We start from the raw sequence: 15765 nt of genomic DNA, 5'->3' as shown, positions 1-15765 counted from the left end.
CAGTATTTTTTCTGTGAAATTTCCTTACAGGTTATGAGCCAGGAGATTCAGGAGCAGCTGCACAAGCAGCAGGAGGTCATTGCAGACAAGCAGATGAGTGTGAAAGAAGATCTTGACAAGGTGGAGCCTGCTGTCATTGAAGCTCAGAATGGTATGTTAGCACCTCAAGGGATCACACTGTGGTCTTGGATCTAAAACTGGTCTATGGGAAGGTGTTTTCTTGTGATTTAGGTTGGTCCTGTCTAATAAAAGTGTAGGCTTGTAGCATGGGGCTGAACAGAGTCCTTTCTTTTAAATTTTAAATTCAGTCTTTGAGCTGTGATTGTTGTGGGGTTGTTTGTTTGTTTGTTTGTGTTTTGGTTTAGTTTTTTCTTTTTTTTTATGTCTGTGTGTAATAGTACCAATCTGATTGTTGATACTCCTTCTATGGCTTATGGCTTAGTTTCTGGCAGACCAGCTGTAGAAAGACCAGTGATGCCTTGCTGCTGAACAGACAGCATACAGTCAAGCTGTCCATTCATTAAACTGGGTAGACAAATCACTGGTTTGAGTGAATAATTTTTAGGCAGCAGAGTAAGCTGCCTGTGCCCATTTGGCAAATTGACATTCGTGGACATGTGTCTTGTAATATAGTAGTTATTCAGTAGTATCTGCTTCTCTAATAACCTCATATTCCTTTTTAGAATCTTGAAGCATTTTTACAAATGCAGGGTACTCTGCAGGGCTTTGCTAACTGTTTGTTTTCTTCCTAATCAATACACTTCATCTTTCTGGCACTGGTTAGCTGTGAAGTCAATAAAGAAGCAGCACCTGGTAGAGGTCCGTTCCATGGCTAATCCACCTGCAGCAGTTAAGCTGGCCCTGGAGTCCATCTGCCTGCTGTTAGGTGAAAGCACCACTGACTGGAAACAAATACGTTCCATCATCATGAGAGAGAACTTCATTCCAACCATTGTTAACTTCTCTGCTGAGGAAATCAGGTGAAGTGTGAGATATTTATGTAAACAAACCATTTACAAAGAACAGATGGTATTAACTGGACTTTCCTCTGTGTAATTGCTTTGGTAGCACTGGACTTCTTTTGACACCAGCTTGCAGCTTGTTGCACATGGTGAACACGCAGGTGGTACAGGAAATAGACTGCTGAAGCCAAGGTGTATTGTGAAAATTGAGGCGAAGCAGCTGCTTGTTGTGTGACTTAATGGCATGGTTGCAAAGCAGTGTGTTGGTGTCCAAATCCACATTATCAGTTGAAAGAGGTTTTGCAGCAATATCAGACCAGGCTGCTCATGGCTTTATTCAGCTTAGGAGGTCAGCTTCCTAGCTGGCTCTAAATGTGAGCAGAAGGTCAGACTAGAGATATCTAGAGATATTCCCTTCCAGCTCCAGAGTTGAGCAGTTTGTGAATGACTAATCTTAAAATATTGATAAAACTTTTTTATCACCTGTAAGCTGTAATTTCTAAAACAATATGTTGAACATCCCAGCTACTACTCAGCAAAACTGACAGGAAATGTTTCTTAGCAGCTGTGGAAGGCAGGCTAGATAAAGGGATACTGAGCACCTATGGGCTGACACAGTGTACTCATGCTGTCTGTTGAAATGTTTCCCTTGCAGTGATGCCATCCGGGAGAAGATGAAGAAAAATTACCTGTCAAATCCAAGTTACAACTATGAAATTGTAAACAGAGCATCACTGGCCTGTGGACCTATGGTGAAATGGGCAATTGCACAGGTAAAGTGAGCTTAAGGAAGCAAAGGCAAGGTGAAAAGAGTGAGCCAGAAGGCACTCTAATGGCTCTGAATTTGCCTTTATTCAGCTATGTATTGCAAGCTATTTTGCTTCGAAGAAATGGGGTAGATGGTTTTGATGAATACTTATGGGATATATAGTGCCACGCCAGAGAATTATTGGCCAGCTGTGATGCAGCCTCTGCATTGAAAAACTTTAGGTTTACAGTTAACACTGGTGGATACTTTCTGTATGTGAAGTCATTCTACAGGACAAGACAGTTGTCCAGTGGAAAATGCAGTGCAGTCCTCTTAATGAGAGTGCATTTGTGTTGCCTCAGAGTAGGACACACTCAAGGCAGACTTAAGTTTCCTAAAGGAATATGCTTTGGGAATCTTGCCCCCAGAGTGAGATACCCAAGAATGGTTTTACTTGCCTGTTGCTGTTCCAATACAGCAAAATTCTTGGCTCATTAAAACTGTGCCTGCTTGGAATGGTATGATCTGGAGAGACTCTATTTAACTTCAAACTTGCCAGCAGGCCCTGTCCTAACTGTTCTGTGGCTTAGCTTTACCCATTTCACTGCTGAGAAGGGCAGATTGGCACAGTACTGGCATGGACACCCCGCTGAATATTTATGTAAAACGATGTTATGCACTTCTTAATGGGGTCTGAACCTTTTGAATGACTTTGTGTAAATCTACAGAGCAGTACAAGGATCTTGGAAAAGGAAATTCCATATGGTTCTGTGCTTAGTTTAAACTAGAGTCCTAGGGACTGATAAACAATACTAGGTTTCCCTTAAGTAGTTATTAATTCTTACACAGGCCAGAAGTACATAAATTTGAAAAAATGCAGTTGATAGTACATACCTGAATGCTGTGGTTCCTGATAACATGTTGTTTTAGAAAGTGTAAAGGTTCTATATACCATTCGCAGCTGAACTATGCTGACATGTTGAAAAGAGTGGAACCTCTACGCAATGAACTGCAGAAGCTGGAGGATGATGCCAAAGACAACCAACAGAAAGCAAATGAAGTGGAACAGATGATTCGTGATCTTGAGGCCAGTATTGCCCGTTACAAAGAAGAATATGCAGTACTGATTTCGGAGGCTCAAGCTATTAAGGCAGACTTGGCAGCTGTTGAAGCAAAAGTAAGACTTCATTTAGCAATCATTTTTCATTCTTTGATCTTTGACAGTCCGAAATTGAATCATTCTTCAGATGTGAGAGTGGACTTGGTTGCTTCCCCTGTGCTGTGCATTTTAACTGTTTTGTCTCTGGGTGTCATGAGGCTTCTCAAGAAACTTGTCTGGAATTAGAGAAATACCAGCTTATGTTGTTTCTTGATTAACAAGACAATTCTCATAAGGTTTAAAATATATAGAAAGCCTTTGAAAAGAGACATGGATGTAGTGGATTATAATGTCTTAACTGGACTTCAAGGAGGGGAGTATGGATTTCCCTATATACTTGATCTTATCATTAGTATGTTGCTACTCTGCTAGTACTTAGCGCTTCTAAGTTCCTCAAGGTAACAGTTAGAATCAACTTAATAAATTGGCACTGAGGAACCCCAAATTTAATCTCATTCTGAGCTTTTAAATTTAACTTGGGCCTTGAGTCAGAATTTAAGTGTTCTGAGAGACTTGTAATATAGGAACATTTCATCATCTAAAGAATCTACTTCACTACTTTTTTCTAGGTAAACCGTAGCACAGCTCTTCTGAAGAGTCTTTCTGCTGAACGTGAAAGATGGGAGAAGACAAGTGAAACTTTCAAAAACCAGATGTCCACTATTGCAGGAGACTGTTTACTTTCAGGAGCTTTTATTGCCTACGCTGGCTACTTTGACCAGCAGATGCGTCAGAATCTGTTCACTACATGGTCTCACCATTTGCAGCAAGCAAATATCCAGGTAAAGATACAGTCATGATAAGTTAACCATAAATTGATTTGCTGCAGGAGTTAAGCTTTAGGATTGCTAGGTAAAGAATGGAGCCGTTGGAAAACTGTTGCAGCTTTGTAAAACTGCATTTACTTAAAATGTCTTCACCAGCTGGTTGGAGAATGTCAAGTTACATATTGACTTTGTTTGCTTCCTGCAGTTCCGCACAGACATCGCAAGGACCGAGTACCTTTCCAACGCCGATGAGCGGCTGCGCTGGCAGGCGAGTTCCCTGCCTGCAGATGACCTGTGCACGGAGAATGCCATCATGCTCAAACGCTTTAACAGGTACTTCATTCTAAGATGTGAAGTTCTTAAGCAACATTCTCACAGCAGGCAGGGTTTGCACCTATCGAATCACAGTAGCTCCTTCAAAGCACTGTTTCACTGGGGTGTGAAGCACTAATGTTCATAAAAGGTTCTGAATCATGTGTAAAGATAAAACTCATTCACCTTTTCTTGCCTTTTTTGTTATGCTTAGCTGTTAAAATAAGTTGGTTTGAACTATTTTGTTATTTGAGCTATTTTGTTGCCCAAATACAAACTTATCTTTCAAAACTGAAGTGAGTCACTGAATGTGCCTCAACTTAGTGAAGGAATAAACAAGGTTTTAGAGTTGAGATTAATAACGCAGTGTAAATTCATAAAACTGATTAGACACTGTCTGCAGTCAAAACCTAAATAATGAAAATGTTTTATTATTAACTTAAGGTATCCATTGATCATCGATCCCTCTGGGCAAGCTACAGAGTTTATCATGAATGAATATAAAGACCGTAAGATAACTCGTACAAGCTTCTTGGATGATGCTTTCAGGAAGAACTTGGAAAGTGCCTTGAGATTTGGTAACCCACTTCTAGTTCAGGTTAGTGGCATGATTGTGTAGAAGCTATTTAAATTCCTGAATTCTGTTCTATGTATTAGAAAAGTTTGCAATTGTTCTCTTAGTAACATGCAAGCAACTTTATTTTCAATTTACAACTTAACAAGTAAACTAGTGATACATGTGGTATTAGTCCTGAGAAGAATTAGTGAGCTACAAAATCAAAATAAGGTATTTCCTTTTCCACCATTTCAAGATGAAATTCTTTTATTTTGAAATTATCTTTCCATAGTATAAAATGACTTGCAACTTATCTATTCCTTTGTCTTTATGTGCTTTCTCTAGTCATAGATAATGGCAACTAATATTGTTAGTTATCTAGAATTAAATCTGCTCTGAGTATCAGGGAGAAATTTCAGTAACATGAAGAAATAGGCAGCTATAGGAATAATTGACTTTCACTTGAAGTGGGTATGTTTTTCACTTCTTAGTATGGAAATGGAAAAGATCAGTAACTGTTGCTTGTACTGTTTAGAATAGGGCTTACCTGCAGTAGAGCTAACAAAATTAAAACCACTAATAATACTTCCCTTCTGAACCTGTGTAGCTCAACTACACATTTAAAGTGCAAATACCTTCTGAATGTGATCCCTATTCCAAACCAACTGCCAAATGTTTGCTTACCAGAATTTTAAGCCCCTCTTGGATTGGGAGTTTTAGCTTGAGACACTTGCAAACAACAGTCTTTAAAACGTCTGTCTTTCTAGGATGTGGAGAGCTATGATCCAGTTCTGAATCCTGTTCTGAATCGTGAAGTCCGAAGAACTGGAGGCAGAGTTCTGATTACTTTGGGAGACCAAGATATTGATTTGTCACCATCCTTCGTTATCTTCCTTTCCACCAGAGATCCAACAGTAAGTAAAATCAAAAGTAGTCCTGTTTGTAGAAATGGCATGTTGAAGAGAGCTGAGAAACCTTTTTCATGTTTCCTGTGACAGGTTGAATTCCCACCAGACCTCTGCTCTCGTGTTACATTTGTGAACTTCACAGTAACTCGCAGCAGCTTGCAGAGCCAGTGTCTGAATGAAGTCCTGAAAGCTGAAAGACCAGATGTTGATGAAAAACGCTCTGACCTCCTCAAGCTTCAGGGTACGTTTATCAAAATTAATTTCTTCCTGTCCTAAAAGAATACAGTGGGTTTACTCTAAGAGTACAAAGTGAAATGTCTTCATACTCTTTTTTCAGGATGCCCAGTGGCAAACTGCACACAATTCACATAATTCTTTAACATATCTGTACAATATGTATGTATGACTTTTTTTTTTCTTCTAATTAAGGTGAATTTCAGCTGCGCTTACGTCAATTGGAAAAATCCCTACTACAGGCACTGAATGAAGTGAAGGGACGTATCCTGGATGATGACACCATCATTACTACACTTGAGAACCTGAAGAAGGAAGCAGCAGAGGTCACCAGAAAAGTAGAAGAGACTGATATTGTCATGCAAGAAGTGGAGACTGTTTCCCAGCAGTACTTGCCTCTTTCCACAGCTTGCAGCAGTATCTACTTTACTATGGAGTCACTGAAGCAGGTAAATTGAGTTCTTCCTCTCAGGAGCTTTGAGTGTTTACTGGTTAAAGCTAAATAGGCACTGTCCAGTATTGCAGTTTGGTATACATACTCTGTTGGTTATCAAACAGCAGGATTGTGGAGAGAAAAAATAAACTCTCTTTTCTTTCAGATACATTTCCTCTACCAATACTCCCTCCAGTTTTTCTTGGACATCTATCACAATGTCTTGTATGAGAACCCAAATCTGAAGGGAATTACAGACCATACTCATCGTCTCTCAATCATCACAAAGGATCTCTTTCAGGTTCAGTTTTTTAATTAATAAATATAATCCTTTAATAATTTTTGAAGGGTCAGAGTTCAAAGCTTCTTACACTACTACTCTGTTTTGTTCCTAGGTGGCCTTCAACCGAGTGGCACGTGGCATGCTGCACCAGGATCACATAACATTTGCCATGTTGTTGGCCCGGATCAAACTGAAAGGCACTATTGGGTAAATGTTTGTTTTCTTGCTTCACTTCAGCTGAAAAAGAGAGGGCTATCTTGAAGGCATCTAGCTAAAGTCTTATTTTTCCCTTAACATTAGGGAACCTACATACGATGCAGAATTCCAGCACTTCTTGAGAGGGAAGGAGATTGTACTAAACACTGCATCTCTCCCCAAAATCAATGGTTTGACTGTAGAGCAAACAGAGGCAATGATGAGGTTGAGCTGCCTTCCTGCATTTAAGGACCTTGTTTCAAAAGTTCAAGCTGATGAGGTAAGTGTTGCCTAGGGTCTGTCGCTCTACTGAACTATCTTGTTAAGCTTTTCAGCTGTCTGCTTGAAAAGCTTCACGCTTACAAGCAAGCTCTCCTGCTGTGGAAAGAGAAGTCCTAAAGATTAACTAGTTGTAGTTGTGGAAATGAATGTTCTTACTTTCCTCATAACCAAGCTGTGAAATTTGTAAAGACCAGCACTGTTCATCATTCAGAAACAGTTTCACCATGCCTCTGGCTTTGTGGTTGACTAGTTTTGGTTCCATGGTAGCAGAAAGTGTGACACTGCATATATTTTGCTGCACCACTATTGTGTGATAATTATGCAGCAGAGGGGAACAGCCCTGGCCACACATAAACTTCATTATGGTGGGCTCTGGACATGCCTGTGTGGAATCAGTTTGGATGGTACTCAGCTTCTGAACATTGATACATCTTTGTCTTGACTGTGAAATTGTATGTCACAAATTATGTCTATATCTTAAATAGTACCTGTTTGGTTGCCCTGCCTAATTTTTATATTAGAAGTTGAATTCTCTTTACTACATCTAATTTTTCTCAAACTGTTCAGCCTTCAGTAAAATAACTTAGAGCTTGGCTTGAGATTTGACAGAGATCTGTAGAATCAGTTGTGCTGGAGGCTATCAGTGAAATGAGGCATATCAGTGAAATTATTTGGCACATGTAAAGATAGGATAATAGACAAAGTGTAATTTGAGTTTTAAATGTCCTTGCTGTATATTTCTGATCTCTTGAAAGTCAGCTTCAGGTTTTTTGCAATTTTTTTTTCAATACAGCAATTCTGTATCTGGCTGGACAGCAGTTCCCCAGAACAGACTGTACCATACCTTTGGACTGAAGAAAAACCTGCAAGTAAGTGAATGTGCACTGTTGTCCATATCAGTCCTACTGTACTGATCTAAGTAGTTACTATTATTTTAAAAGCAACTCTAAAGTAGAATTTAATTTTGGACCTTAATGGTTGAGAAAATCATAAAGTTGGGATTGTATACAAACCTCAGGTCTAGTAGGTTTGGTTCTGGGTTGTTTAGGGTTTTTTTGGGAGGTTTGTTTGTTTTCACTGGATTTTTTTTAAAACCAAACTGTTCTAAGCAGTACTTAAGGCTGCACCTTAACCTGTGATCTGGTCTTCCACTGAGGATGAAACGTTAATTCTACAATCTCATTAGATTGCATAATAGTTTAGATTAACCTTAGTAATTGCCAATCTGGAGATATCTCAATACTCTAAAAAGTTCCAAGACATGGATCTTTTGAGGACAGGGCTGGTCTAGTAAAGTTTTAGACCTGCAGTTGTACCTAAGCATGAAGTCACCTCTTGCTACATTAGTTGTCAGTGCTAATTTTTCAAGAGTGAGAACTTGAGGGTAACTGTTGCCCTTCAGTTCCTCCCCTATCTGAAAGGTAACTTCAGGAAGTCTTTGCTGTCTTTGATCATTCCAAGCTCATTCCTGTAGCTTTCTAAATTCAGGATTCTAAGCTCCTATTTACTAGCTGCTTATTAAAGCTGCTGGAACATTAACTGAAGCAGCTCTAGGTTATCAACCCTATCCATGCTAGTCAAATGTATATGACTTCAAGCTCTAGCAGAAGAGCAGATTATTTTTTGAATGAGAAGATGTGAAAAAATCTGTTGTTCCTGGAAATTAAAATTGCTCATGTCAATAATTCTAGCCTGTAGATTTTGTAAAGCAGCTGAAGCTGCTAATTTTTTTTTTCAGTTAACAGAATAGAAGCATTTCATTAAAAAGTTGCATCAGATCTTCCAAAAGGATAATTAGCTTTCTAAATATGTAGTCTTCAGAACAAGATGGGGAGAAATTGAATGGAGAATTGAAGAGAGGAGGGTCCATCTAATCCTATCTCCTGTTTCCAGCTCCCATTGGACAGGCCATTCATCGCTTGCTTCTGATCCAGGCCTTCCGTCCGGATCGTTTGTTGGCCATGGCACATACCTTTGTTTCAACAAATCTTGGAGAGTCTTTCATGTCCATTATGGAGCAGCCTTTAGATCTGACACACATTGTGGATACAGAGGTACACTATTTGGTTTTGAAATGCTTAAGGCCATCTTGCATGAGTTCCACAATGAGTTAAGCTATCCAATTAATATTTCTTCCTTCTCTGGTATGAGGAGTGGATTGTTTTTCTTTTTTTTTAAAGTAAAAATAAGAGTAATATAATAGTTTTAGTTGTAGAGAGGGAAGAAACACTGAGCTTACTGCATTCTCATATTTATCTAGTGATTGATTCATATCCTTTTCAACTTCTTGGAGCACAGGTGAAACCAAATACCCCTGTGCTGATGTGTTCAGTGCCTGGTTATGATGCCAGTGGTCATGTTGAAGACCTTGCAGCTGAGCAGAATACACAGATTACTTCTATTGCTATTGGTAAGAGCATACCTTATTTCAACATCTAAGCATAAATGAAATTGTTAGTAGTAAGAGATTTAGCAACCCTTCTGTCTTTTAGGTTCCGCGGAAGGGTTTAACCAAGCAGATAAAGCAATAAACACAGCAGTGAAATCTGGAAGGTAAGTTCTATTTCATTTTCAGCTAGAATACTGCCTAGTAGAAAGGTAAAAGGGGGAAGTTATCTATTGGTTAAAGAGATAAAACTAAGTAAAAAAAAAAAGTAGGCCTATCTTTTGAATTTAAGTTTGTAATAGCAGGCACATCTGTTTACATCTTCTGTTTAAATATTTTCAGGAGCAGTAGGCTGTACCTGCAAAACAAGAAAGTTAACCCATTTATAGTACATAGTAACTGATTCTGTATAGAAGGCAAGTTTAAAAGAGGGAGGAAAATCTATAGCATTGATAATTTTGTTGCTCTTTGTGATGATCACAGCCAGGATCCATAAGCTGTTCTGTAAAAAGCACTTGTTCTGTTTCAAAAATTCACAGATGGGTAATGCTGAAGAATGTTCACCTGGCTCCTGGCTGGCTCATGCAGCTAGAAAAGAAACTACATTCCCTGCAACCCCATGCTTGCTTCAGGCTCTTCCTTACCATGGAGATTAATCCAAAGGTAATGGTGATTTAAGATTTTATTATCTTGCAGAGTAACTGGCTTGCAGAGCTAAGAGTGCTCCCCAGGGAAGGTTCTCTCATGACTGCCTTCTGTAGTTAAGAAGAATGAAAATACATACCTGTCAGGAAAGTTATTATCCTTGCTTTCTGATAACTGAATTGTAGCTGTAAACTTCATACTGTTGCTTTTGCTGATTCCCCTTACCTCCAAAAGAAAGGCAGTACTTCATGTGGTCACCATGAGGTTTTGAAGCTAATGCAAACTGTGCTGGGATTTAATTTAATGAAGGCTGAAGCAGCTGGATTTGAGCTTACTGATCTCCTCTAGGTGCCAGTGAATTTGTTACGTGCCGGCCGGATCTTTGTGTTTGAGCCTCCTCCTGGTGTAAAAGCAAACATGCTGAGGACCTTCAGTAGCATTCCAGTTTCTAGAATGTGCAAGGTGAGGCTGTGGTTTGTCTTGATGAAACTAAATGGAAGAACGTGTTTGTTGAAATCTTACCTTAGATGATAAAACCTCAGATACTAAGATGTACCTGAATTGTTTTTTCTCTCTTCACCCAAGCAAAGTAGTAGTTGCTTTTTCTGTTGGTAGAATGTATTCAGTTTCAGTAGCAATCTAGCATTAAATCTGATACTTTCTAGTCTTCTAGCAGGCTTTGGTTTTATCAGTTCACTTGAGTAACAGTTGTTTGGTTTTGTGTTGTTTTTTTTCTCCTGCTTCTAGTCTCCAAATGAGCGTGCTCGTTTATATTTCCTGCTTGCCTGGTTCCATGCCATTATCCAAGAGCGCCTGCGCTATGCTCCATTGGGTTGGTCCAAGAAGTACGAGTTTGGAGAATCTGACCTGAGATCTGCCTGTGACACAGTGGATACCTGGCTGGATGATACAGCAAAGGCAAGTAGTGTTGTGTACTTAGGCACAAGTAACAAATTACTTTGGATCTTCACTGAAACAGTCTGTTCTGGAAAAATTAAAGTTAAATGAGTAGACAAAAAAAAAAAAACCTGTTGGCAATTTATCAATTGTTTCCTGATAATTACAGGGTCGCCAAAACATTTCCCCTGATAAGATCCCCTGGTCTGCACTGAAGACACTGATGGCCCAGTCTATCTATGGAGGTCGTATCGATAATGAATTTGACCAACGTTTGTTAAACACTTTCTTGGAACGTCTGTTCACTACCTTAAGTTTTGACAGTGAATTCAAGCTGGCTTGCAAGGTTGATGGACACAAAGATATTCAGATGCCAGATGGAATCAGGTATCATTTTTTCCTTACCCTGATCTCTTATGTACAACTTTTTTTTTTAATTAAAAAACTGCACACAAAGAAAAGAAACCCAAGCACATAACCTGTATTTCTGTGCTGTGTAAACATCTGTCTCAGGCAAAGCATTACCTTGGCATTCTAGCAGAGGAAACCCTTTAATGAATATTAAAACTCTGCCTTGCAGGCGTGAAGAGTTTGTCCAGTGGGTTGAGATGCTCCCAGATACACAAACACCATCATGGCTGGGACTGCCAAATAATGCAGAGAAAGTTCTTCTCACTACACAAGGTAAATCCAGAGCTTAGCAACATCTTGAATAGAGTATCAGGCCACCATTTTAACGAAAAAGCAGAAGAGAAATACAAGTTTTGCTAAAGAGTTGATAGCTTTCTCCTTCTCCCTCAACATAATTGGTTTTTGAGTAATCCAAAAACTGACCGGGAGCCTGTGAATCAAAAAAAACCAGTTACATTTAGTCTTCCAGATGGCAAGCTCCTGTCTTGATTCTGGAAAGCTTTATTGTAAGCTTCTGGAGCCACCTACAGCTGGGCAATTCTGAATCTTAGGTCTAGACTAGGAATAATAAGAAGTCCTGGTTCTTGCATGTAGTGGGATGTTTTAACCTTGATGCCACTGCTTCTCTAACAGCAAATCTTCTGTTTTAGGCATAGATATGATCAGTAAAATGCTGAAAATGCAGATGCTGGAGGATGAGGATGATCTGGCTTATGCAGAAACTGAGAAGAAGACACGAACTGATTCTACATCAGATGGACGCCCAGCCTGGATGAGAACACTGCATACCACAGCCTCTAACTGGCTTCACCTTATCCCACAGACTCTAAACCATCTGAAGCGGACTGTGGAAAACATTAAAGTAAGAGCTATGTTTTATTTAATGTGGGCATAGGAAAAGCACAAGTTCAGGTGCATTGTGATTTGGAGGAACCAGCTGCACTGCTGAAGGGTCAGTGGAACCTGTATTGATGCTGATTTTGAGTGCCATAGCCATGTAATGACCTGCTAGGTTTCTTGAAATGCTTCTAAACCTGATTATGTCTTTGGGTAGTATTTGAAGAAGTGCAATGGCAAGCAGTCTAGCCAGGCAGTCTGCATTATTTGTTCAACTGTGACTTCTACTTTCTTGTTTCTCCAAGGGAGAGGAGATTGTTGGTTGTAAAACAGTTCCTGCAATCATTTTCTGCAGCACAGGCTTCATCTTCCTGTTCAGCGCTTGTAGTCACAGTGTTACTGCTCCATCCACCCAGAATTTGGGGGTTGTTTTTCGTAGCAGTTTTCCAGCAAGAACTTTGTTCTGTGGCTTACTTTGAATGTTTTGACCATCAGGATCCTTTGTTCCGGTTCTTTGAGAGAGAGGTGAAAATGGGAGCTAAGCTGCTCCAGGATGTTCGTCAGGACCTGGCAGACGTGGTTCAAGTGTGTGAAGGGAAAAAGAAACAAACCAACTATTTGCGTACACTGATAAATGAGCTGGTGAAAGGTATGGCAATTCAAGATAGCATCTCCCAGGGCTCCCTTTGCTTCTTGCACTCTGTAAGAGGCTGCTGTGGCCAGCAGCTTAAAAAAAAACCAAAAATGGTAGAGAAATGTGAATAGACTTTGTCATTTGACACAAGTAATACTTAAATTTGAGCATAAAATTCCCATTGGCTTGATATGAGATTTCAAGTTGAGGTTGATAATAGCCTAATAATTAGGCTATAATAATAATATAATAGTTTGGCTTTAATAGTAATATATTAGGCTTTTTTGTACAATTTATATTAGCAGATTAATTTCTAGGCTGAAATATTACTAAATTCTCTCAATTTCTGACTTGTGACAGAAGAAAGTTATTTATACCACCAAATGAGCAGTATTGGCCCTATAAAATCTAGAAAATATTCAAGTTGTCTGAATTTCTATTTAAAGATTGTACATACATGTGGAATTTTCACAGACGTGCTGCATGTTGTAATACGTGGTGATTTGAACAAAAGCATTTTCTGAAACACAGATATTTGACCTCTTCAGTTTTTTCTAAAGAACTCAAATCTTCATGCAGAGCTGAAGATTAGGTCTTGCACTAAAAAGCTGTGTGTAACTGCAGCTGCTCTTGAAGGGTATCTGTAAGTGGGTGGCATTTTAAATACAAAGTAGACCTGGAGGCCATTTGCTCTGTAATCTTTGAAAGTGCTTTCACTTACTGAAGGCCCTTCTAAAATAGAGGTTGCTATTCCAGTCCAAGTCTTCAAAGTTTCAATATAGTGTGTAATTTCAACCTGTATGTGAACAAAACTTAATTCTAATAATATCTTTGTAGGTATTTTGCCTCGTAGCTGGTCTCATTACACAGTGCCAGCTGGTATGACTGTTATCCAGTGGGTGTCTGACTTCAGTGAGCGCATTAAACAGCTCCAGAATATTTCCCAGGCAGCTGCATCTGGTGGAGCAAAAGAACTGAAGGTACCTTGTGCTGACTTCTCGGGGTTATTGGTGGAGCTGTGTAACTGCTTTCTGGAGTCTTCACATCAGGACTTCTAAATAGCTCCTCAGTCAGTGAACTTGAGTCTATGTTCTCTGAAATGTCTGTAAATACTGCTGAGCATCTCCTGATCACAGCATGATGAGGCTTAGCAGGGTAACTGCACAGAGATCAGAGGAAGCATTAGTATTGTGGAACAGTAGGAGACAAAGTCTTAGAGCAAAAAGAATCTTAGCAGTTACACTGTGTTCCAGTAGTAGCAGGAACATTTTAACGTAAATAGATTGCCAAAGTATTTATAATAGTCATTAATTAATACTGCAGCCGAAATACTTTTTTTCCTTATATTTCCCCCCCTTAAATAGAACATCCATGTGTGCCTGGGTGGCCTGTTCGTACCAGAGGCATATATTACTGCTACAAGACAATATGTTGCCCAAGCAAACAGTTGGTCCCTTGAAGAACTCTGTCTTGAGGTCAATGTTACAACTACCCAGAACGCAGTCCTGGATGCCTGCAGCTTTGGAGTCACAGGTAAACTTAGCTGAAGGAAGGGACCTTTCTCTGAAATGTTTTCAGAAGCTTCTGGTATTAAATGGGCTATGTCAAATGAAAAAGATGCTGTTGTTGCAAAAGTTAATACACACTTTCTGAAAGTAGTTTGATATTAGTTGTTAGAGAAGTACTTAAAATGCTAATAAACCTCAAGACCGGGGTCAGTATATATTGAAGCAGTATTGCATAGTGTATCACCTACACCTTCATTTTGCAGTATGAAATACTTCTCATTTAGTGGACTTAGCCCTTAAATGATACAGAGGGAGACAGCCTTTGGATGTATGAAAGCTCTTAGAACTCTAAATTGCATTGCAATTTGCAGGCCTGAAGCTTCAGGGAGCTACGTGCAGTAACAACAAGCTGTCGCTTTCAAATGCTATTTCAACTGTCCTGCCCATTACACAGCTTCGCTGGATCAAGCAGACAAATGCTGATAAAAAAGCAAATGTTGTGAGTATTGATTAAAATATCTAGATATCCCTAGAAATTTTTTTCCTAAGGCTTTATGGATACTTGTACTGGGCACAACAAATCAAATTGGTGTTCTCTAATTACTCTTGGTGTCAGTTGGCATCTGATTTCAGGGCTAGCAGCAAGGAGACCTAGTGCTGACTGTGTCTTTCCGTTGTAGATAGATAAAAAGGAGAGACATCCAAAAATGCTGTTCAAGTCAAAACTCAAATTTGTATTTATAGCAGCATCTGTGAATTTATTAAGTCTTGGGGTTCTTCCTCATACTTTGAGTACTGAGTTATCTGAGACTGAATTCCCATCTCATTGGTACCATGTAGTGTTACAGAAACCTGTGACACTCTTCAGCTGTCTTACAGAACTCTCCTATATTCATGTTTTTCCCCAGGTTACTTTACCAGTTTATCTGAACTTCACTCGTGCTGATCTGATTTTCACCGTTGACTTTGAAATTGCCACCAAGGAGGATCCCCGCAGCTTCTATGAACGTGGTGTTGCAGTTCTCTGCACTGAGTGAACAAATATATTTTAACTGGTTAATCCTATAGTAAGTGTCAGTCTTCTATGTAGTGCTCACCTGTACTTTTGTAATCAGGGTAGGTTAGCAGATGGATTTCTGTCAAGTTGGCTGGAAAGGTGATGGTGCAGTGGGAAGCTGATAGGCCAGAGAGATTTCTTTGAAGGAAGATTGAATGAGATTTTTAGAGGGTTATTGGTAGATGTGATATTTGATGGATTATGCTACATTAAATAAAATATATAGTAAAAATTTTGACCATCTATTTCTGTTAATCTAATTCTTAGTGATGATTTTGGTCTGGAAAACCTATACCCATGATCTTTCCAGAGAATAACTATGAATTGCTCTTCAAGCTAACCTCCAGTAACAGGAACCTTGGAATGTAAGTCTGTAGTGCAGTAAGACAGAAAACCTGACATCTACTGTGACAATTCAGGCCATTGTATTAATTAGTTGCAATGGACTGGGTCGTACTTGAAGTAACCTGCTGCAATGCATTGAGAAACTGGAGTATCCTGAACTAAACTTTCTTGTCCTGTTGACCACAGAGCTTCCTCTTTCTCAAACT

At 39.3% G+C, this 15765-nt stretch overlaps 1 protein-coding gene across 1 annotated transcript in view; it reads left to right on the top strand.

Moving 5' to 3' along the window:
* The window catches only part of DYNC1H1 (dynein cytoplasmic 1 heavy chain 1), a 44883-nt gene extending 29434 nt beyond the window's left edge, over positions 1 to 15449 (top strand). The window contains exons 51-78 of the mRNA XM_053944441.1: positions 31 to 151; positions 785 to 980; positions 1618 to 1735; positions 2672 to 2887; positions 3439 to 3651; positions 3842 to 3969; positions 4393 to 4546; positions 5272 to 5418; positions 5503 to 5653; positions 5842 to 6095; positions 6246 to 6380; positions 6475 to 6569; positions 6663 to 6837; positions 7633 to 7708; positions 8733 to 8893; positions 9138 to 9249; positions 9332 to 9392; positions 9765 to 9888; positions 10219 to 10332; positions 10618 to 10788; positions 10937 to 11154; positions 11348 to 11451; positions 11829 to 12040; positions 12511 to 12664; positions 13487 to 13629; positions 14014 to 14182; positions 14529 to 14656; positions 15066 to 15449. Of these exons, the coding sequence (XP_053800416.1) occupies positions 31 to 151; positions 785 to 980; positions 1618 to 1735; positions 2672 to 2887; positions 3439 to 3651; positions 3842 to 3969; positions 4393 to 4546; positions 5272 to 5418; positions 5503 to 5653; positions 5842 to 6095; positions 6246 to 6380; positions 6475 to 6569; positions 6663 to 6837; positions 7633 to 7708; positions 8733 to 8893; positions 9138 to 9249; positions 9332 to 9392; positions 9765 to 9888; positions 10219 to 10332; positions 10618 to 10788; positions 10937 to 11154; positions 11348 to 11451; positions 11829 to 12040; positions 12511 to 12664; positions 13487 to 13629; positions 14014 to 14182; positions 14529 to 14656; positions 15066 to 15194 (4179 nt within the window). The 3' untranslated portion in view covers positions 15195 to 15449. The remainder of the gene's footprint in view (positions 1 to 30; positions 152 to 784; positions 981 to 1617; positions 1736 to 2671; positions 2888 to 3438; positions 3652 to 3841; positions 3970 to 4392; positions 4547 to 5271; positions 5419 to 5502; positions 5654 to 5841; positions 6096 to 6245; positions 6381 to 6474; positions 6570 to 6662; positions 6838 to 7632; positions 7709 to 8732; positions 8894 to 9137; positions 9250 to 9331; positions 9393 to 9764; positions 9889 to 10218; positions 10333 to 10617; positions 10789 to 10936; positions 11155 to 11347; positions 11452 to 11828; positions 12041 to 12510; positions 12665 to 13486; positions 13630 to 14013; positions 14183 to 14528; positions 14657 to 15065) is intronic.
* The last annotated feature ends 316 nt before the right edge of the window (positions 15450 to 15765 follow it).

This window comes from Vidua chalybeata, chromosome 6 (genome assembly GCF_026979565.1).
Source record: "Vidua chalybeata isolate OUT-0048 chromosome 6, bVidCha1 merged haplotype, whole genome shotgun sequence".
NCBI lineage: Eukaryota > Metazoa > Chordata > Aves > Passeriformes > Viduidae > Vidua > Vidua chalybeata.
Note: the sequence above shows the minus strand (reverse complement) of the source record. Positions and strands in the feature narration are given on the sequence as shown.